At 37.5% G+C, this 23,526-nt stretch overlaps 1 protein-coding gene across 2 annotated transcripts in view; it reads right to left on the bottom strand.

The window, feature by feature from the left end:
- LOC134358453 (A disintegrin and metalloproteinase with thrombospondin motifs 14) overlaps window positions 1–23,526 on the bottom strand; it is a 242,619-nt gene that overhangs the window by 86,604 nt on the left and 132,489 nt on the right. For both annotated transcript variants that reach the window (XM_063070692.1, XM_063070691.1), the window contains exon 5: window positions 8,173–8,256. In XM_063070692.1, coding sequence (XP_062926762.1) covers window positions 8,173–8,256 — 84 coding nt within the window. The remainder of the gene's footprint in view (window positions 1–8,172; window positions 8,257–23,526) is intronic.

Consider the following 23,526-nt stretch of genomic DNA (forward strand, 5'->3'; position numbering starts at 1 on the left):
TGAAAATAATTCAGAAAGGGTTCCCACAAAGTTTGAAAGTCTTGATGAGATTGAGAAATTGAACAACGAAACCTCTCTAAATCTAGGCACGACATAACATCGCATAACCACTGAGCATGAGTAGGAGGAGAAATATCTTTCCATTTAAACAAAAGCACCCCCTCCCCCCGAGCTATAAGAAAGCTAAAGGCCAAAATATGTAAATCTGATGTCTTCAACTTGATATCTTGTCCAGCAACAATAATGAATAGGGCCGTCAGAGGATTTGGCTTAAAATTGACTTTGAAAAGTAAAGAAAAAGTTTGAAAAACTTCCTTCCAATATTTTTCAGGACATGGACAAGTCCAAAACATATGAGTTAATGAAGCTTCTCCACTATTGCATCTGTCACAGTAGGGAGATATATCTGAATAAAAATAAGATAGCTTATCTTTAGTCATATGGACTCTATGTACCACCTTAAATTGTATGAAGGAATGGCGAGCACATAACGATGATGTATTAACCAGTTTAAAAATTTCATTCCAAGTTTCCTCAGATATTGATGTCTGTAAGTCTTGTTTCCAGAGATTCTTAATTCTGTCTAAAGGAACATTCTTCGTCTCCAGTAACATACCATAAATATTAGATATTGAACCATTATAAAAAGGTGTCAAATTAAAAATTACATCTAGTAAATTCTTATCTGAGCTTATAGGAAATGTGTATAATTGAGATCTTAGAAAGTCTCTAATTTGTAGATATCTAAAAAAGTGAGTTTTGGGTAGGCTATATTTAGCTGACAATTGCTCAAATGAAAAAAGATTTCCTCCAACAAACAGATCCCAAAAACATTTAATACCCAACCTGTCCCATTCTTTAAAACCTGAATCAGTCATGGAGGGTTTAAAAAAAAATTAGAATAAATGGGACCAGAAAGGGAAAATCTCAATAAACCAAAATGTTTTCTAAACTGTATCCAGATACTCAGAGTATGTTTAACTATTAAATTATCAGTTAGTTTGCTTACAAATAAAGGAAGTGAGGATCCAAGAAGAGAAATAATAGAAAATTTATTAACAGTATTAGCTTCTAAAGAAACCCTTAGCTGACAGTCTACACATTTAATACAAACATATCCAAAACGTAAGATATCGTATATTAACTGCTCGGTAATAAAACTTAAAATTAGGTAAGGCTAAACCACCAGACTTTGTAGGTTTTTGAAGATGGACTTTATTTAAATGAGGATGTTTACTTTTCCATATATAGGAGGGTAAAATAGTTTCAAGAGAGTCAAAAAGGATTTAGGAATAAAAACGGGTAAAGCCTAATAAAGATATATAAATTTAGGTAGAATATTCATTTTAATAGAATTAATTCGTCCAATCAATGATATTGAAAGAGGTGACCAATTTAATAATACCTTTTTTACATGGTTCAATAAAGTAAGAAAGTTTTCTTTAAAGGGTATTTGTAATTCTTAGTGATTGTTACACTCAAATAAGAAAATTGATTCCTTAAAATTTTAAAAGGAAGATTGGTATTAATTGATACCAAATTATTTAAAGGAAATAGTTCACTCTTATGTAGGTTCAATTTATATCCTGAAAAATGGCTAAAACAGGAGAGTAAAGACAGTACACAAGGTAATGAAATCTCAACATTAGAGATAAAATGCAATATATCATCAGCGTAAAGCGAGATTTTGTGGGTGATAATTCTCCTTGAAATACCACAGATATTATTAGATTCTCGAAAAGCAATAGCAAGGGATTCTAAAGCTAAATCAAAAAGCAAAGAACTCAATGGACAACCTTGTCTAGTTCCGTGGTGAAGTCTAAATGGTTTGGAACTTTGAAAATAAGTTAAAACTCGAGCAGAAGGAGATAAATAAAGTAATTTAATCCATTGAATAAAATCTGGTCCAAAAATTTTTTTTCTAAGGTTTTAAATAAATAATTCATTTAACCCGATCGAAGGCCTTCTCAGCATCTAAGGATATCACACATTCCGATATCTCCTGAGAAGGAGAGTAAATAACATTTAACACACGAGGTATATTAAAATGGAAATGTTGGCTTTTAATAAATCCAGTCTGATCATCAGAAATAATAGAAGGTAAAATATTTTCAATCCTATGAGCCAGAAATTTAGAAAGAATTTTAGTATCTACGTTAAGTAATGAAATTGGCCTATATGAAGAGCATTCAGTTGGATCCTTGTTCTTTTTTAGGATAAGCAAAATAGAAGCTTCATAAAAAGATTGAGGCAAACTACTCAATTTGAAAGAATCCAAAAAGATTAAGTGTAACTGCGGTACAATTAATGAAGAAAAAGCCTTATAAAATTCTCCAGAAAATCCATCTGGACCTGGAGCTTTTCCCGAGTGTAATGAACATACAGCCTCAGCTATTTCCTCATAAGAAATGGGTTGATCCATCTGTTTGCAATTATCTGCAGAAAGTGCAGAGATATTTAATTGATCTAAAAATTGTTCATTACAGTATTATCTTTAGGGAAGTCAGGACTATAAAGTTTAGAATAGAATTCTCTAAAGGTATCATTTGTTTCAGAGTACAGGTTTCCCCCACTATCCGAAGGTAGAGCGTTCCAATGAAATGGATCGTAAGCTGAAATGTCGTAAAGTGAAGAAGCAATTATCATTTATTTATATGGGAACATTTTGTGAGCGTTCGCAGACTCAAAAATAACCTACCAAACCATGCCAAATAACACATAAAACCTAAAATAACAGTAACACATAGTAAAAGCAGGAATGATATGATAAATACACAGCCTGTATAAAATAGAAATACTTTTCCACAATCATTACTGCACTGCTCTCCGTAGCGAAAATCTCATGCAAGCGCCATCTGCAGAAAATCTCGCACAAGCGCTGTTGGCAAAACACGGCGCAAGTGTCTCCAATAACCTTTAAGCTATGAAGCTGCCAAATCATACTAAATAACACGGAAAAATACACAGCTGATATAAAGTAGAAATAATGTATATACAGTGTACTATCACTTACCGGAATTGGTTCAGCGCCAAGCAAACTGATGGTGTATTAGACTGAGTTGTCGCAGGTTGGCTGGTGCAGTGGCCCCCACCCTCCAGGCCGCCGACCAATACATTGCCGGGAGGCATGCAGGAATGCAGCGGTAGCCGGGAGGCACACAGCACATCTTTAAGAAAAAAGCCGAAATAAACATGCTACTTAAATGGGTGCTGCCTGGCACATAATTGTCGGCCCAGATTGCATCGCCTTTGATCTGGGCCGACATTTACGTGTGGGGCGGCACCTAATTAATTAGCATGTTTATTTCGGCTTTTTTCTTAAAGATATGCTGTGTGCCTCCCGGCTACCGCTGTATTCTCTGCGAATCGGTACAGTATCTGTCTGCGGCCTGGGTGTTGGGGTGGTGGGACACTGGGGTGCCATCTCGTCGTCTGTTTCCATTAGAGCAGGCAGCTCATCTTCTCCTATGACTTCCCGCCTCGATGTCGAAGATCGAGGTTCGTCGTCTGCTGTGGCTGATGTGGAAGGCTTGCTTGACTGCTGAGCCTCGCGCATTTTCTATCATACAGTTCCTTGTAAGGACTCAAACCATCTTGCAAATATCCCCTAAACCTACGTACCCTTTCAAAATTAAAGTCGTACTTTATCATTGCAGCGAAAATCTCACGTAGTTGCTTCACTTTCGCTACTGCATTCGCTTTTGATTGTTATCCTTTCCTCTTCCAATTGCATCAGCTCCCTTACTTTGTTCACCACGATCAAAACGATTAATTATGTCTAGTTTTACGTTAAGTGTAACACCCTTACGAGCTCTTTTAGGCTTTTCCGACACCATAGAACTCATCTTGCAAACGGCTGCTCACAGGCACGTGTTAAAGCAATGCTGGCTAGAATGTAGTTCTGAATCCGGGGAGAGTGGCTGCTCAGGGCGCGCGCTGATTTTTTTGCGTGCTAAATTTTTTATTGCGCGCTGCTTTTTTTTTGTAACAGTGAAAACACCTTCTGAAAGCGAAAACAGGGTACTAACGTAGGTCTTTCGTAACAGTGAGGTTTCGTAAAGAGAATGTTCGAAAAGCAGGAGGACACCTGTAATCATTTGTCCTATCACCATTAGTTTTGCAAATCCCTTTAACCTGTCGTTTAACTACAGAAGTTTTTATTTGGTTGGCCAATACTTTGCCTGATTTATCTTTGCGAATGTAAAATTGAGGTTTATCATTAAGAAGTTGAGTTTCAATTGGGTAGGTTAACAGAAGATCATATTTAGTTTTAACTTCAACACGTCTTTTATATAAAACAGGTTCTGGACCTATAGCATATTTTTGATCTAATGGTTTTAATTGATTGGCTAATTCAATTCTTTATTAGCTTTATTCTTAACACTTGCAGTATAAGGAATAACTTGTCCTCTAATCTTGGCCTTGAAAGTATCCCAAGTATCCCATACAATAAGATTAGAAGTCTCTTCCTTTCTATTCTCTTCAAAAAACAAAATAATATGCTTCTCTAGAAATTTTAAAAATTCCTTATCAGATAACAAAGTTGTATTAAAACACCAGAATCTGTTGGTTTGAAGAAGACCAGGGAGTTTTAAAGATAAAAATATAGGAGCATGATCTGAAACAGCAATCTCTTTATTTCCACAGGAACGAACTGATGAAATCATTTGACTATCAATAAAAAAAAATCAATCCTCGAATATGTGTGATGAACATGGGAAAAAACAAATATTCCCCATCTAAGGGATGTAAGAAACACCAAACATCAACTATACCACACTTCAATAAAAAGGATTGAATAAACAAAGCTGATTTATTAAGAGACGCTGGTTTAGAAGATAATTGGTCTAAGACTGGGTCTAGCCAACAGTTAAAATCTCTTCCAATCACCAAAGAATAAAGATTCAGATCTGGTAAAAACGAAAAAAAAAATCTCAAAGAATCCTGGGTCATCTACATTTGGGGCATACACATTGGCAAATACTATTAACTTATTATCTAGTTTTCCTGAGACTATAACAAAACATCCATTAGTATCAGACACTACTTTATGTTGGACAAAGGAAAGTGTATTATCTGTAAGAATCGAAACCCCTCTAGATTTGGCCTGAAAAGAAGAGTGAAAACAAAGTCCATTCCAACAGCTAAAAAACCGTAGATTATCACATTTGCGTATGTGAGTTTCTTGTAAAAAAATAATAGGGACCTTAAATTTCTTAATATAAGCAAAAATCTTATTATGTTCAACAGGGTAATTTAACCTTTTCACATTAAAACTGAGCAAATTAATAGTTTGGTCCATTTTTAATATTATTTAAAGGAAGGGTTAAAATGTAAGTTAAAACCCAAGCCATAAGTCTTGAAAAATGGTAACCAAGCAACAAGTTGGCTAAAAATTCGAAAACAGCTCCTAGGAAAAAAAAACATAACCCCACCCACCTCCCAAAGAAGGAAAACCAACCAATAGAAAGTCAGCATCTACAAACTACTGACAACTCCCCAAAAAACCTGGTGATTGCTCCAATTAGTTTCAAGGTTAGTTATATTCCAACCTAGACTAAACAAAACCCAAACAAGAGATTCAGGTCTCGTATATCAAAAATACAGTATTAAAAAATACAAAAGGAAATTAGCTACAAAGGTTTACCAAAAGTAAAAGATACAATTATTCATACAGATAGACATTGAACATTAATCTTATATCTTCATGGAAAAAACAGACCAAGCAATTAGCTTTCAAATTTTAAAAAATGTTTGTGCTTCGACATTCAAACAAAGCCATTTGAAGAATCCATCTTTAATTAGATTCTCAGTCAAACTGGGTAGCCAAGGGACGGGTTAAAACCCTTGTTAAAAAAAGATTCCAACAGAGCTTGTTTAAACTTAACACACTCCTGCATAACCTCAAGCGAATAACCTTCGAGAAACTTAACATTCCATCCTATAACCAGACATGCCCCTTCGACGGGATTTGCGAATTAAAAGTTTCTCATTTAATCTTAAGTCTTCATGTAAGGAGAAATTAAACAGTTGGCCTTGGGATTTAACCTTCATACTTTAAAAACTTTTGTGCTTCAATAGTCAAGCGGAACCATTCGAAAGAACAGCTTTTAAGTGTAATTCTGAGTTGGGCTGGGTAGCGAAGGGAAGCCTTGAAACCCATATTAAAAAACTCGGACATAACTTCTTTGAATTTAACACGTTCCTGCATAACCTCAGGCGAATAATCTTCAACAATTCTAATCTTGTGACCATTATAGTCGATCATGCCTCTTCGACGAGATTCGCAAATTAAGAGTTCCTTTGTTTTAAATTCATGAAAGCAGATTATTACTGATCTTGGTTTCTGAGCATTAGGAGACCTAAATGCAGGAGATCTGTGAACTCGTTCAAACATAGGCACAGACTTCAAAATCTCCAAAAATAATTCTTGCAAAAAGTTTGCAAAAAACTCTATAGGATGGTTACCTTTAATTCTTCGAGACCCAGAACCTGTAAGTTATTCCTTCTACTTCTATTTTCTAGGTTGATAATCTTCTGTCTTAACTTTTCGTTGGACTTCGATTGCTTTTCACAAAGCTTCTGCAATTCATCCACTTCCATTTCCAGAGCCAATTCTTCCAGCACTCCTTCCAGCCATAATGAAAGAATATCACACTTTAAAAAAAGTTTCAAGACAGGTTGGAAATAGTAAGATAATTAAAATTGGAGCAACGGCAGATTGCTGTTACTCCATCAGCCACCACCAGGAAATTCCGTTTCACCACTTTAAAAACTCTCCCGCACAGGTTTCACTGTCATCATCAGAAACAACGGGCAACCAACACGCTGCAGTGTTTTTTTGATTGACTGTAAATGAACATTATTAGTGCAGACGTGGCTAGTGAAGATAATGGACAGCCTTCATACAATGCTTTCGATGACTGCATCTTCCAAATCTTCATTTTCACTGTAACGTTCAAGATGATTGTTGATAGCTTCAAGTTCTTCGTAGTTCCTAACTTGTCGAAGTAGTGAAATTGTTTCATTTTCACTCCCAGCCATTTGTCATCTTCAAGCCTGAATGCTTGAAATCCCAGTGAGCAAAACAATTTTAAACTGTTCTACTACTTATTTCTTGAGAGCTATCAGTGACAAAATCACTGCTTTTAGAACACAAAATATATGCAAAAACTGTTCGCCCTAAGTACGGTGTAGTATCTAACGGCCACACAAGTTCACATGACTGATACTTGTTAGAAGCTCTTTGGTAACAGTTTCATGTCTCAATTAAGTGGCATGGTGTCCCTAATAAATGAAGGGAATCCCGGCAATTTTCTCAATTAGTTTCTGTTGTTTAATGACTGGCCTAAATAAGTGGCTGGCTGATTAATCAGAATCTACTGTACTAATAAATCAAAGAGTGCTTGATCACCAAGTCCAACAACATACTACTATTTTGATCTCTATATTCTTCAAACACCTACTTAATATTTTAGTACAAATGAATTTGTAAAATAGGTATTTTACTTTGTGCATTGCACAAATCTTAGCTTGCAAATATCATGGAAGATATTAGCTAAGCACGCAGCCATTGATCTTGTAGATAACAACGAAATAACAAAATACAGCCATGTTTACCAATTGAGTAAATCAGTTTTTGAGTCTGTGAAAGAAAGGTGTGTGAGGCACATATTGCATTTCAGCAGATTTTATTTAGGTATTATTTTCCAATGTTATATATAATGTATGCTAATCAGCCCTTTCCATCTTTCAAGTTTAATGTAGGGGAGAAAGTACAATTAATGGAATAAGGGCAATGGCAGAAAACAAAGAAATGAATCAAGAGCACCATGCAAATACTTAATTCATAACTGAAGAACAGGTAGAAAATCATTATAAGAGTGTTATACAGCCATTAGCACATTGGTCATGGGGTTATCTCTGCAGATGTCAGACAAACGTGAAGACTCTGTACCCTTTGTATTCCACATCATTATAATTCTTTTGCAGAAAATTCATACAATTTGCCAACAGAAATTAATGTTGGTTACATTATACTTATGGATCCTACATAGTGCACTAAATCACCTATAACACTTCATAATTAATTTAAAATTATGTAATCACTTGAGAAAACTTAGTAATTATCATCTAAAGGCTAGTAAAATAATCATATTGTCATTGACTCACCTGCCTGTAGCCGACCATAATCATCCTGACCAAAACTATGTTGATGTGGGTACCTAATGATTCATCATGGTAGATTTCATCAACCTGAAACAACAAAACCATACACTTTTAAATTATGTATAAACACGCTTCTGCTGGGAGTGTCACTACAGACAAATGATTCAAATTCAGGAATGTATACCATCCTCTGATAAATAACTCCCAGCTGAAGAAATAGCATTTTTTTTTTCTCTTTAACCAATAATCGTTTAAAAATTTATGTGTGATGGTGTGATTTACACCTGGAATTATAAAGTAAACAGGAATGTTTGTTGTTTCTGATGAGAACCACATTAAAAGCTTCTAATTACTACATGTTTGCCCATATCAATTTGCCCAGTGAAGATGATTGGATGTGCATAAAGAACAGACTTCTGGGTTTTTATGTTTATAATATGTAAAAACCAGTTTCTGTAATTTTGAAAACAGTACTTCACATGATTCTCTTCATAACTGAAATTGGGGAGAACTGGAAATATATCCTTAAGTAAAACAACTTCCATCTCAATTGCTACATTGCTTTCTTAATTAATGTTCTTGCAAACTGTCATTAAAATCTTTACTGGTGTTCAAATCACTGGCTTTAATAGTCAGAATTTAAAGAGGTTGTTGTCCATCATTCATGAGAGTGAATAATACAGTATTTGAAAAAATTGATTAAATCTTGGGGAAATTCATTGAAATCTGGAAGAAATAAAATGAAATTAATGTAGATGGTTGCTTGACACTAGAGAGAATTTGCTGGACCTGTTCTGTGCTATATGACTGTGATTCTGTGATTCATTTCTGACATTAAACAGAACCCACAAGGATCAAAACTAAAAACATCAACTTCATCCTTAAAAATCTTGATTATGAATTTTGTTTTGTTTTAGGACAGTCCAAAGAGTTTGGAACATTTTGTAATATATGTTTCAGAACATAAATAATATCCCAATGGCAATGTTAAATTAAAATCTCATCGGATCAACAACCTATCAAAACAGAGACTAACCCATGGCTATGAAAACATGGAAATAGTCTGCATTGGACAAGTTTACCATGTGAAAACAATTTAAACTGTAGAACATATCAGCTAAAATGCTACACAGATGTTCAAACCTAATCAAATCTAATCTAACCATGAGATCAAGGAATGTGAGAAACTATTTATTATGAACGCAGGTCCTCTCCTTGGACTAAAGTAAGTGCATTCCACATATGAAGCTAAGCTGGTACACAGTTCTGCCAAAGAAAGAACTGGTTGCATTGGAAGGGATGAGAAAAGAAGGCTATTACAGTACATGGCAACCTGAAGTAACTGCCTAGATCAACAACATGTTTCCCAGTAAGGGAATTAAACAGTCTGAAAGGGACTCTTTAAATCAGGGTGATTTTAATATGTGTTAGAAATTTCTATCAGAGTACTAGTTTTTGTATTGTTGGCAACAGTAGCAAGAGGACAAGAAGGAAGCAGAATGTTTGCAGGTATTTTCTCCCCCATGCACGATCTGAAATGTGACAAAACGTAAGAGTGTGTGTTACTTTTGCGTTTTTTTATGTGTGCATATATATTCTAATAAACATGTCTGGAAATTGCTTTGGAAATGCTGATGTACCACCCAAAGCTTTTAATGTCACATTCTACATGAGGAAAGAACTATAACATTATAAAAATGAGGAAGGAATTATAAAATATTTGAAAGCAACATATCTTTCATGGAGACCGTCATAAATGCATTACTATCTTCAATTTCGTAAAACGTGAGCAACATTAACAGAAAATCATAAATAAAAACAAAATACAATGAATGCTATCTATGTAGAGAGAAACACATTTAGCATTTCAATCTATGACATTTCATCAGAATTTATCTGTACATGGATGGACTTCCTGGGTTTCTGACATGTAGGAAATCTCTATCTCTCCAGAATGGGGGTTCCATAAGAAGTTTAGAAATTTCCTATATATTTAGGCTATGTGGTACATGCAGTAAATGGACAAAAAAAACTGTCATGTTAATGTTTCTCATCAATCAGCTTGTTATTGACAACAAAATCCAAGGTTTTGATTGAGCTCTGACTACTGAAGGTGGATGGATTAAAAATAACAGGGAGCACACTTCAACCAGTCAAAGTGCACATACTGCCATTTTGATGTAGTGAGTTCCTTGTAACAGCATGGTCCATTCAGTGAGATTAAGATGCTTGAATTTCTGCGATGAGGAACGTATGGATCAACTAGTAGATGAATAAACCAGATAAGAATGTAAATCCAATCAGGCAGTGAGAGGATTTAACTTAGATATCTAAATAAATCTGAATAATAAAAAACTAGCATCACTAACGACAAACCAGCTTATTTTTATATGATAAAGTCAACTGTCCTTATCTGATCTGGACTAGACATAGCTCCAGGCCTTTAACAACGTGGCTGGTTTTTAACTGCCTCAAGGAGCACAACCTTGTGAGCCCCTCGACTAAAAAGACAGATTACACTAAAGTATGCTCATTATTTGTTGGCCGTTACATTCCATGAATGAATTAAAAAAGAAATGGTACTTCAATCAGTCTTCCACAACACAGAGCGGTAGGGGGTAGCATTGGAAAAAGCTCACCAGATGAATTCCTGGGACTTCCCTGGATTTAGTGTCTGCAGATTCTTTTTATTGAATTCTTGGGATGTTGGGATTGCCATGAGGAAAATACAAATCCACTAGGCCTATATTTGCTAGGTTCAATAAGAGACCTGATTGAAGAATTCAAAATTTCTGACAGCAGTTGTCATACTGGATGCAGGAAGAAGGTTTCTCCCAGATAGGGCAAAAGTGTGTCTCAGTCTCAGGACATCTAGCACAACATGAGAGGACGCTCTTCACTCTGAGTTACCTACCATGGAAAGCTATGGATCTCAAACTATTTATTTAACAAGAAGGAAATCAGGGATAATCCTGGAAACTACAAACTGGTGAGTCTCACTTCAGTGGTAGTGAAGTTACTGGAGAGAACTGTAAGGGATAGGATTTATCAGCATTTGGAAAACCATGGCCTAATTAGCATGGCTTTGTGTGGAGCAAGTTGTATCTTACTAACTTGATAGAGTTTTTTGATGAACGTAAATTTTATGTATTATGGCAATAAAGTTGTCACTTTATAGTACATTAAGAACCAAACAGTTAAGTCATTTTGACGTTTTGGGCCAAGACCCTTCAAGGTCTTAGCCTAAAATGTCGATTACACTCTTTTCCATAGATTTCCAGCATCTGCAGATTTTCAATCACAAACAAGAGAAAATCTGAAGATACTGGAAAGCCAAACAACACACACAAAATGCTGGAGGAACTCAACAGGCCAGGCAGCATCTATGAAAAAGGGTACAGTTGACGTTTCAGACCAAGACCCTTCAGCACAGAAAAAATGATGAAGAGTCAGAGGTAGAAGGTAGGGGAGGGGAGAGAGAGAGAGGGAGCGAGAGATACAACTGGGGGGAGGGGGAGAGGAGGTGAAGTAAAGAGTTGGGAAATTGATTGATGAAAGAGATACAAGGCTGGAGAGGGGAATCTGATAGCAGAGGACAGAAGGCCATGGAAGAAAGAAAAAGAAGGAGTATCACCAGAGGGAGGCAATGGACAAGCAAGGAGATAAGGTGAGAGAGGGAAAAGGGGATGGGGAACAGAGGAGATTATCTGCAGTTTTTCTCTTGTTTGTAGTTAAGTCATTTTATGTGATAGCATATAACAGCAACAGCATGAGATTAAAGACATTAAGTCACATAGCACGGACTCAGGCACTGTACCCAATTCCATGACAACTATCAAGTACCCACTAACATTAAACCTACTCTAGTCCTACAATATTCTCCCCCATGTTCTCATTAACAACTTCTATTTCTCAGTTGCAGACTATGGGAAGCTTACAGGGGCAAATTAACCTACCAATACACCAGCCTTTGGGATGTGGAAGGAAAGCAGAATACCCAAAGAACCATATGGTCATGTAGGAAATGTATAAACCCACAGACAACCCAGAGGACAGGACTGAACCTGGGTCACTAGTGCCCTGAGACAGCAGCTCTACTTGTAGCACCACTATGCCATGGGGTAAGATATGTCTCTTCACTGACATGAAAACTACACAATGCTCTGAAATATTAACTTACCTTTAATTTTGTGAAATGGAGATATAAATTTGCTACTTGTCACCACGTGAAAAGAAATAGATCAATTTTATTGCATTTGAAGTTGACAGACCTCAGAACTTAAATTTAAGGTCTATTTTGTTTCAGCCATTGCTGAGCAAACACCTTGAACAGTCAGATTAAAAAAGCAAATCTTTCCTCAACTCTGAATGGTGAAATCTGTCTCCCTTAGCTCTGCATATAGTAACCTTGTTTAATCAAAAGAAATATTGCCTTAATCTGTGAAAACACTTCTTGTGCTTTAACAGCTTCATACAGAATGAATGTATTGACACTGGATGGGGTTCAATAGCTCAAGAAAGACACGAGAGGCTGCTGATGTAGAACAACAAACTGACTTGTTGTGAAAAGATAAATATGCTCGTTCTGACATCAGCAAGGACAAAGCCAACATTCAGAAGTTCATTCATAGACCAGTACTGAGGTATAGATCAATTGCTTGGCAATGAGGAATCTTCAGAAATGCATCCTATTTAGTTGTTCTGCATTTATCAAAAGAGAATGTATTTTAAATGATTTATCTTTACTTGATAATCTCCACTTAAATACTACATTATCTGCCAGGACAGCTTTCACCAAGCAGCCAGCATGAACAGCAACATTTCTGGGATTACATTCTAAAAATGTTAAGATGTAGCTCAGAATGTTGTGCTAATTTCCTAAATGAAGGAATATGCTCACATTACATTGAGAAGTTTTCAACAGACTGCATGTGAGCTCACTGGTGCAATTTAAGGCCCTTCAGAACTGGATTTATTTCTGGCAAGAGAGAAGACTCTTCCAGACATCCCACCCTGCAAAAACTCATTTCAGGGAGGTAGCACCATCAATTTGCGGGAGACTCCCGGAACTTCTGGGAGAGGTGGGATGTCTGCAATAGAGTAGCTCCTTAGCAGCTAGCCAGCTAGTTTAAATAACGTCAGCTATGCTAATGAACAAATGACACCTGTTAAACTCACCTCAACATATCTTTTACAGTCTTAACCCACAAATAGAAAAGTCACTGTTGCAAACAGTGCAGTGAGCAACACTGTCATTATTTTTGACCCCTATTAGGCAGGGGTACACTTTAGGGTAATCTGGAGTGACATACGTTTTATATTTTCTTTTTTTGGAACACTCTGCCATGGTGCGCGCTCTCTCTCTCTCTCTCGTGGTTGCTCTTGCATTCACTCTCTCGCTCTTGCGCTCACGCTCTCTCGCTCTCCCTTGCTCTCTCTCTCTCGCTCTCAAAAAAATTGATTTCCACGATATTGTATATAATTTGCAGACATCAGGGAGCCATTATCAATACGTGGGAGACTCCAGAGACTCCCGGGACTTCCAGGAGAGGTGGGAAATCTGCTCTTCTCTGTACTAGGGGGTCTATTTGCAAACAGAAAAATAGACGCATCATGGTTGATTTTCTTCTTCAATCCTTCTACTTAGGAAACTTATTTTAAAAATTTTAATTTGTGAACAAGTTACCTCAACAAGTAAAATCTTCAGATTAAGATGCCTACAAGTAAAAATTAAAATGTCAATTTCTTGAATGTATGCACGTTTAGCATCATAAACAAAAATGGCATGGAGTGACTACCCAACTCAGAATATGTTGATGTGGCTTTTGATATAAAACAAAATTCCAATAATCTTCTAAAAAATTAATATTTCTGTATTTCTATTTACATAATTAATCAAAGTATTATTAGAATGTGACATTTGCATGGGTATCCTGAATTAAGGTACTGTTTCAAAAAAAAATGGTTGGGGTTAGGGATATTCTCTGCCAAAATCCCAGGAAGCGGAGCTTCTAAAATTATTCCTAAAACACACGAACATTTCTGTCACTGAACAGGTTTTACAGAGCAGCATCCTTCCAGTTTCAATCTGTGTCTTTTGCATTCTACATTAGACCAGCAGTGAGTATTAACATTTATCTCAAGAGTCCCTAAATTTTCCAAACCTGGTATTATTCAGCACATACACGTAAACATTGAGCATTAATTAAGTCAGATTTGTATGACATCTTCCATTGTCAAATGGTCTACTATTGTTCATCACATATTAACAAAGTATGGTTTTAAATTATCAATGGTACGCGTAGATTGAATTTGAATAAGACTAGAGAGAGAATGCGACTAATGTTTTTAATACATCCAAAATACCTTTTAACAGATTATACGTTAATTATAGATAGCACATTCAAAACAGTAAGACGAGCACAGATAATGATACAACATCCTAAAATAACCAAATGCTGAAAATGTAGAAGTGATGGTTTTAGTAAATTAATTCCATAAACTAATAGCTACTAAAACAAAATAAAATACTTCATTTTCAAAATCCTGAATTTTCTGTTTTTAGTTGAACAGGTCACAAGTCAAGAAAGCAAGAAGTTCTCTTTATACTGATCCATGACAACCAAAACTATATTAAGCATCTGGAGATCAAGGAACTTTGGCTCAGAGCAGCTGAGGTGGAGTCCAATACACATAAATAGTGGCCACTTTATTAGATACTTCCTATACCAAACAACTTGGCCACTGGGTGTATGTTTGTGGTCTTCTGCTGCTGCAGCCCATCCACTTTAAGGTTCAACATGTTGCGCATTCAGAGATGCTCTTCTGCACAACACTGTTGTAACTCTTGGTTATTTGAGTTATTATTGCCTACCTGTCAGCTTGAATCAGACTGGCCATTCTTCTCATCGTTTTCATTAACAAGTGTTTTCTCCCAGAGAACTGCAGCTTATTGGATGATTTTTGTTTTTCACATTTTCTGTAAACTTTAGAGAAAACCCCAGAAGATCAGCAGTTTCTGAGATAACTAAACCACTCTGTCTGGCAGCTGAACAACAAATGAACCCCTTGACCATGTCTATGTGCTTTAATTGTTGAGTTGCTGCTGCAAGATTAGATATTTGCATTGACGAGCAGGTTTGTAGGTGTACCTAATAAAGTAGCCACCGAGTGTAAATTTAGTCTTTTATAGCATTTTACATACCAATGACCACAGTCCAAGGTTATAAATATTTCTCTCTTCAAGCTGTGATTCATGATGCCAAATATTCCTTGCCAAAACAGCAGGAAGACCATGCAGTTCAAGAATAAAGAAATATCCTGATTCTGATTTGAGATTATCTGTTAACTCTGTAAGGACAAAAGCAGGTAACTTGTTGTATTTCCTTTTTATCTCTAATCATCGCTTCAGACCAAGTTACACTGAATCTGCGCACAGAATCATCTACTTAGTGTTTTTCTGGACTTCATTTATATTCTGGAAAAAAACTTCCTCTCAATCACCTTCATATAAACCTCATGGGATCACCTAGCTTCTCTTACATTGAAACCAATTGCAAAAAAAATTAGTTATTGATATAGGAACAGTCATGTATTTAGTATACAGGCTCTTGTGGAATAATATAAGGAACCTTCCATAAAGCATATGTTGTACTAGGAAGTTTGACTATTTTATAATTATGCATGTGTAAGTCGCATTAAGAGTAAACTGGCATTATTGAGCTACTTCATATCTGAGAAACTACAAACTTAAAATTCCTTTTATCACTGATGGTGTTTAGCTGCCTGTGACAGTCAATGTGTTTGGAGAAATGTACCACAGTCTTTAATGAGACATATGCACAGACTATTTTTGATGACATTGAAAATACCATAGGCCATGCAAGATCTATGGAGAGAGATAGAGGATAAAAATTTTAAATTGCAGAAAAGGTGGAAGACGGCTAAAGAGAACATGAGGAATATCTGTGATAGGGTAGAAACTTAATAACATAGTATTCTTATCAACTGAAGGAGGGTGATGAATGCTTCTTAACAGGAGCAAAACCAAGAAATACGTAAATAAAGGGAAATGAATGAGCACAGGAGAGAAAGTGATACAGAACTGTGAGGCAGAACACAGTAGTTACTGTAAACCTGAAGCAAAAAAGAACAATAGAAAAGCCCAGGAGATCAGGGATAAATTCAATGTTGAAATTGAAAGCTGCAGTGTGACTGGACAGAAAATGAGATGTTATTCCCTGATTTGAAGTACTGTAACACATTAACTTGCATGGCAACAATTTATAAAATATGACACGTAGAATTCCTAACAATGTTTTCAATAGAACTTATCTTTAAAAAGATCAGTACATAACAAGCTTAGCAAAATGAAACCTTGGTAGTGCAGAACATTTTTCAGGTAGAAATCATAATTCAGATTTAGAAAACGACAGAGGTAGGGTAAATTTTACTGGACTGACATATGATGTAGCAAGTGACATCGGGAGGAACAAAACAGTGGAAGGGACTCAAGGAGATAGCAAAGGTTCAGATTGATTATGTTCCCATGTTAGCAAAAAGGGTAGATTCCAAGCCTGTCCTTTATGAATATTCCAGAACATGCAAATTAGGAAAAAGCAAAAAAAAACACAAAAATCTGAATGGAAAGTAAAGATCTGTACAATTCAAAGTAAGTACTTTGCCTGACTTTATGGAAGGGGCAGTAATACAAACATTGATATTAAAAAGGAAATGTGAAATACTTATATAGCAGTCATATTAAAAGGACCATTATTTTTAAGAGTGATCTAATGATACGGCCCAGCCCAAATAAATCATAGGCTCTTATAAGAACTAAGGAAGAAAACAGCAGAGACTCCTGCTAATTTCAGATGTTCTTTGGCTTTAGGCACATGATAAAAGGACAGAAAAATTGCCAATGCAATACTTGCTATTTAAAAAAAAAAGGAGAAAGAGATAAACTAACTGTAAGTCAGTCAACCTGATGCAATTTTGGCAAGGTGTTTGATATAGTCAATAGACAGTGAGGGATAAATTTACAGGCTACAGAAAGATAAATAAAATAAAAAGAATATTAAAAATACTATGATGGATTAGGCAGGCACAAAAATGATAATTGGAATTCAGTGCAGAGGTATGTGCATTCAAGAACATAAGAGAAGATGGTGGCATGACGCAGCTCGCAGTGGCTGCTCCGGTGGTGATATCTGTTATCTGTCAAGTACGGCACCGTGCACAATCCTGATTTGATGGAGACAGACGTGAGAGCACGGAGGAACATCTGGTGAAACTACTGAATGCCTGCTTTGCTGCCGCTGCTACTGTGTGATCCAGAATCTCCGGAGGGGAAGGCCCTGAGTCCTTGGCTTTGCTTGCTGCTCGGCAGCCGGGGCAGGGTCGAAGCACTCGGCAGAGGATGGCGCTCGGTACTTGGTGTCGGAGGGCTGGTCGGAGGCTCGAAATTTTCAGACGGACTCAGAGTCTGCTGCGGTCAGGTGCTTCCAATGGTGCGGCATCGGCAAGTTTGCAGCGCTTGGAGGTTCATGGCAGGGAGTTTCTCCCTTCTACCGTCTGCGTGAGATAATGAGGCTATCGGAACTTTGGGACTTTTTTTTACCGTGCCCATGGTCTGCTCTTTATCAAATTACGGTATTGCTTTGCACTGTTGTAACTATATGTTATAATTATGTGGTTTTGTCAGTTTTAGTCTTGGTTTGTCTTGTGTTTCTGTGATATCACTGTGGAGGAACATTGTATCATTTTTTAATGCATGCATTTCTAAATGACAATAAATGCGGACTGAGTGTCCTCATAATCTAAAAAAAAGAGCAGTACAGCACAGGGGCAAGCCCTTTGGCCCACAAAGTTGCGCCAACTAATTAGTAGTGAAATGCCCAACTAAACGAATTCCCTCTGTCTACACAAAGTCCATATCCTTCTATTTCCTGCACATTCATGTGCCTACCTATTTTTATTTTTAAGAGTAGCCCTTCTAAGAGTCTCTTGATCACCTCTTTTGTATTTGCCTCCACCACTGCCCCACACAGCGCATTCAAGGCTACGTGTGCTGCACTTTCGCTGTACCTGTTACACTTTATACTCCATACTGTTATTGCTTTACCTTGTATTACCTCAAAGCATTGTGTAATGAATTGATCTGCATAAACAGTATGCAAAACAAGTTTTTTTCACTGTACCTTGGTACATGTGGTAATAATAAACAAATTCCAATTCTAAACATTCCACTCATCTCCTTTGATTATGCCCCTCTCACCTTAAATGCATGCTCTATGGTATTAGTCACTTCAACCTTGGGACAAAGATACTAGCTGTCTGGTCTATCTGTGCCTCTCGTAACCTCAGCCTCACCTCGGCCTCCGCTGTCCAGAAAAACAGCCCAAGTTTGTTCAATCTCACCTTATAGTACATCCTCTCTAATCCAGGCAGCATCCTGATTAACCTTTTCAGCACCCACTCCAAAGCCCTGACATCCTTCCTATAATGGAGTGCCAAGAATGGAATGCAATACTTCAGATCAACCTCACTGGGGTTTAATAAAGCTGTAATATAAACTTCCCAACTCTTGAACCCAATTCTTTGACTAACAAAGAGGCAAAGACAGTGGGAGAATACATAATAAATTATGGGATAAAAAATACTTAAAGGGGCAAAAATTCTTCAAGTGCCTTTTCACAGATTCATAAAGGTAGTTGTACTTTTATACAAAACGGATAAGAAGGTAAGTAGTAACTTGCCTCAAAGCAGTGAGTGCAGAATCAGGGAGTACACATTAGAACGATATAAAACATCAATTTGACCAGAAAACGAATCTGCAGCTGCATACTATGAGTCTTACTGGGATGTTGCCATTGATGGAATAAATTAGTTTTGAGGCTAGATTGGGTAGTTTGGGTTACATTCAGCAGGACAAATATGACCCAGGGGAAATTTAGGTGAGGTGTATAAAAGTGTATGGCCTAGAGACGGTGAACAGAATTTCTCTTAGCTGTGGGGTCAAGTAACCAGTGGATATAGATTAAACATGTGGCAAAATGATTAAAATTAAGTTAAAGATTACTGTTTTCATCCACATATGCTGAGGATAATAAACCTGCTAAGTGAAAGAGTGAAGAAGGCAGACACTCTTGATACCTTTAAAAAGTACTTGTCCACTACCTCGAATCCGGCAGTCACCAATCCGGTCCCACCGCTGGTCTGGACATAATTTTCGCCAGCTGATTTAAAATTTCCCGCATTACTACGCCAACCAGTCGCCACTGTTTTGGGGTGCCATTAGCAAAATTATTGGCTTTGTGGAACAATCTATGTTCCGTGCCTATTCTGGTATCTGTCCCCCACTTTTCCTTCGCTACATCGACGACTGCATTGGCGCTGCTTCCTGCACGCATGCAGAACTCGTTGACTTTATCAACTTTGCCTCCAACTTTCACCCTGCCCTCAAGTTTACCAGGTCCATTTCCAACACCTCCCTCCCCTTTCTAGATCTTTCTGTCTCTGTCTCTGGAGACAGCTTATCCACTGATGTCTACTATAAGCCTACTGACTCTCACACCTATCTGGACTATTCCTCTTCTCACCCTGTCTCTTGCAAAAACGCCATCCCCTTCTCGCAATTCCTCCGTCTCCGCCGCATCTGCTCTCAGGATGAGGCTTTTCATTCTAGGACGAGGGAGATGTCTTCCTTTTTTAAAGAAAGGGGCTTCCCTTCCTCCACTATCAACTCTGCTCTTAAACGCATCTCCCCATTTCATGTACATCTGCTCTCACTCCATCCTCCTGCCACCCCACTAGGAATAGGGTTCCCCGGTCCTCACCTACCACCCCACCAGCCTCCGGGTCCAACATATTATTCTCCGTAACTTCCGCCACCTCCAACGGGATCCCACCACTAAGCACATCTTTCCCTCCCCCCCCTGCATTCCGTAGGGATCGCTCCCTACGCAACTCCCTTGTCCATTCGTCCCCCCCATCCCTCCCCACTGATCTCCCTCCTGGCACTTATCCGTGTAAGCGGAACAAGTGCTACACATGCCCTTACACTTCCTCCCTTACCACCATTCAGGGCCCCAAACAGTCCTTCCAGGTGAGGCAACACTTCACCTGTGAGTCGACTGGGGTGATATACTGTGTCCAGTGCTCCCGATGTGGCCTTTTATATATTGGCGAGACCCGACGCAGACTGGGAGACAGCTTTGCTGAACATCTACGCTCTGTCCGCCAGAGAAAGCAGGATCTCCCAGTGGCCACACATTTTAATTCCACATCCCATTCCCATTCTGACATGTCTATCCACGGCCTCCTCTACTGTAAAGATGAAGCCACACTCAGGTTGGAGGAACAACACCTTATATTCCGTTTGGGTAGCCTCCAACCTGGTGGCATGAACATCGACTTCTCTAACTTCCACTAGGGCCCCACCTCCCCCTCGTACCCCATCTGTTACTTATTTTTATGCACACATTCTTTCTCTCACTCTCCTTTTTCTCCCTCTGTCCCTCTGAATATACCTCTTGCCCATCCGCTGGGTCCCCCCTCCCCCCTCCTTGTCTTTCTTCCCGGACCTCCTGTCCCATGATCCTCTCGTATTCCCTTTTGCCTATCACCTGTCCAGCTCTTGGCTCCATCCCTCCCCCTCCTGTCTTCTCCTATCATTTTGGATCTTCCCCTCCCCCTCCAACTTTCAAATCCCTTACTCACTCTTCTTTCAGTTAGTCCTGACGAAGGGTCTCGGCCTGAAACGTCGACTGCACCTCTTCCTACAGATGCTGCCTGGCCTGCTGCGTTCACCAGCAACTTTGATGTGTGTTGCTTGAATTTCCAGCATCTGCAGAATTTCTGTTGTGTAAGTTGTTCCTCTGTGTTATTCTGCATTTATTTTTATAACCTGTGCTTATCTAGCCCCAGTCATGTCTGCATTGAATGAAGTGCTTCTCATGGTGTAAAATGGAAACACGTTATCTATACAAGATATATTCCAAAAAAAACTCAACAGTGGCATGCCTGTGAAAAGCATATGCAATTTGTATAACATTGCCTCTTCCACAGTTTATGATATAGAGAAACAAAAAGGTTGCTCCAGTTCTTTGCTGACAGCAAATCAAAAAAACAGGTATGCATAAGGAAAACAATGAAAGATGGAAGATGTTCACCATTAGATAAAGTTGGGTTTAAACTCTGTGTCAGTGAATGTGTAGAAGTGTCAGAACAGATGGTGAAGGAACAAGCAAAATTATTTCATGAAGAATTTGAACAGGATTATGAGTGTGATTACAGTGAAGGGTGGCTGCAGCGTTTCAAGCAACATGGCCTAAAATTTTGTGCAGTGTGTGCTGAAAAACAGTCAGCAGACAAGAAAGCGGCTGCTGAGTTTGTTAATGACTCCGCTAAGTTAGTTTCTGATGAAAATTTAAGTCCCCAGCAAGTCTACAATTGGACGATACAGCCTTATATTGGCCTTGTACTCCAAGACGAACACTGAACAGAGGACACAGAAAGTCCTGACGAAGGGTCTTGGCCTGAAACGTCGACTGCGCCTCTTCCTATAGATGCTGCTTGGCCTGCTGCGTTCACCAGCAACTTTGATGTATGTTGCTTGAATTTCCAGCATCTGCAGAATTCCTGTTGTTTACACAGAATCACCAACAGGTTATAAAGCATCAAAAGATCGTGTCACTGTGCTGGGTTGCTCTAATGCTGTAGGAACCCACAGGTGTAAGTTGTTAGCCATCGGCAAAAGTTTACGTCCAGAACTTTCAAAGTTCTGAAGCAGTTTCCAGTTATTTACCATGCCAACAAAAAAGGATAGATTACAACTGATATTTCATTGGAATGGTTTGAACATTACTTTGTTCTAGAAGCAAGAGCTCACTGTGACTCTGCTGGTCTAGACAAAAATAGTAAGACAATGCTGATTTTAGATTACTGCTCTGCACATCCAAAAGCTGAACTATTGGTAAAGAATAATGTTTATAGTATCTGCCTGCCACCTAACTATACGTCATTAATTCAATCCCTGGGCAATGGCATATCATGCTCGTTGAAGGCTAAATATTACCCCCTGTTTATGAAGCAATTACTGAATGCAGGTGACTCTGATAGTCTAATACAGGAATTTGTGAAACAATTGCTTTTCATTTGTTGTTTCTTTTTTCTTTATTATCTAAGGGCGAGGAGGTCATCAAGTGGGTTAGAGGTGTTTATTTATTTAATCCTAACCTAACCACCTGTGATTTGGCAAAATCACTAATCTGACATTGCACAGGTCCCAATCATTCCAGATTTGTGGTGGCCAATCCGTATTTAGGTCGACCTTAAATGCTGGAACCCAAGAAAGCTGAAGAGTGAGATTAAACCAAATAATTCCTCATTAGCCAGTCACAGCTTTTTTTAAAAATGTCACAATATTATAGCTTCAATATAATACAATTTTCTTCTCTCTAAACCATTTTCATAATATAAGGAAGGGCAAATCATATTTAATGCTATTTTAAGTAAAATTTATCATATAATATTTGCTATTTGTTTACATTTATATTTAAGGAAACTATCTTAAAACAATATTTCACACACAGTATAATAGATTCTGCAAAAATTATGAGTTAATTTTGATAAAGGTAAAGAAATATATCTTCAGCAGTGGATCAAAAGTAGGTTGATCATTTCAAATTTGTGATGCAAAATGTTTTCAGTAGTAAAGAAATATTAACTCCTAAAATCTTTTGCAAGCTATACAAAAAATTATTAAATCCTAAACACTTCTGTTATATTTACCAGAGTTCAAAATATCTTTATTCTTCAGTAAAATTTAAAGGATAAAAATAATTAAAAATTACAAACTATCAGATAAAGGTTAAGTCAAATGATCTTAAAATATTTCACTGCCATTACCAAACTCAAGCAAACATAAGCAATGACTACCAACTATGGTAGTCAGATATCTCATCAGTTGCAAGGAGAAAGGGCAATTGGCAAAATGCATCAGTAAAAAAATTTAGTTGGCAGGAAGAGAAAAAAATTACGAATCTCACAGTAGAACTTATTTTTCATTTATTGGCTCAAAACAAAATAGTCTGTGCCACTCTGAAGAGTTATTTACATAAAGTGCAGATGCAGTTAAAATATTAGCAATCCAATGAATATCATTTGATTTACGCAGTGAAGTGTCTTAAACTAAGTGTCTTACATTAAGTGATTTGTACTAGTTCATTTTTTAAGGCCAGAAGAATTGAATATTCAAGCAGCTATAGTTTTTAAGCAAAATAAAATGTGTCAGACTAAGTTAAAAAACACTGTTTAAACTTAATTATCAAAGAAATAATAATATTCATGTAAGAG

This window comes from Mobula hypostoma, chromosome 18 (assembly GCF_963921235.1).
Source record: "Mobula hypostoma chromosome 18, sMobHyp1.1, whole genome shotgun sequence".
Taxonomy (NCBI): Eukaryota; Metazoa; Chordata; class Chondrichthyes; order Myliobatiformes; family Myliobatidae; genus Mobula; species Mobula hypostoma.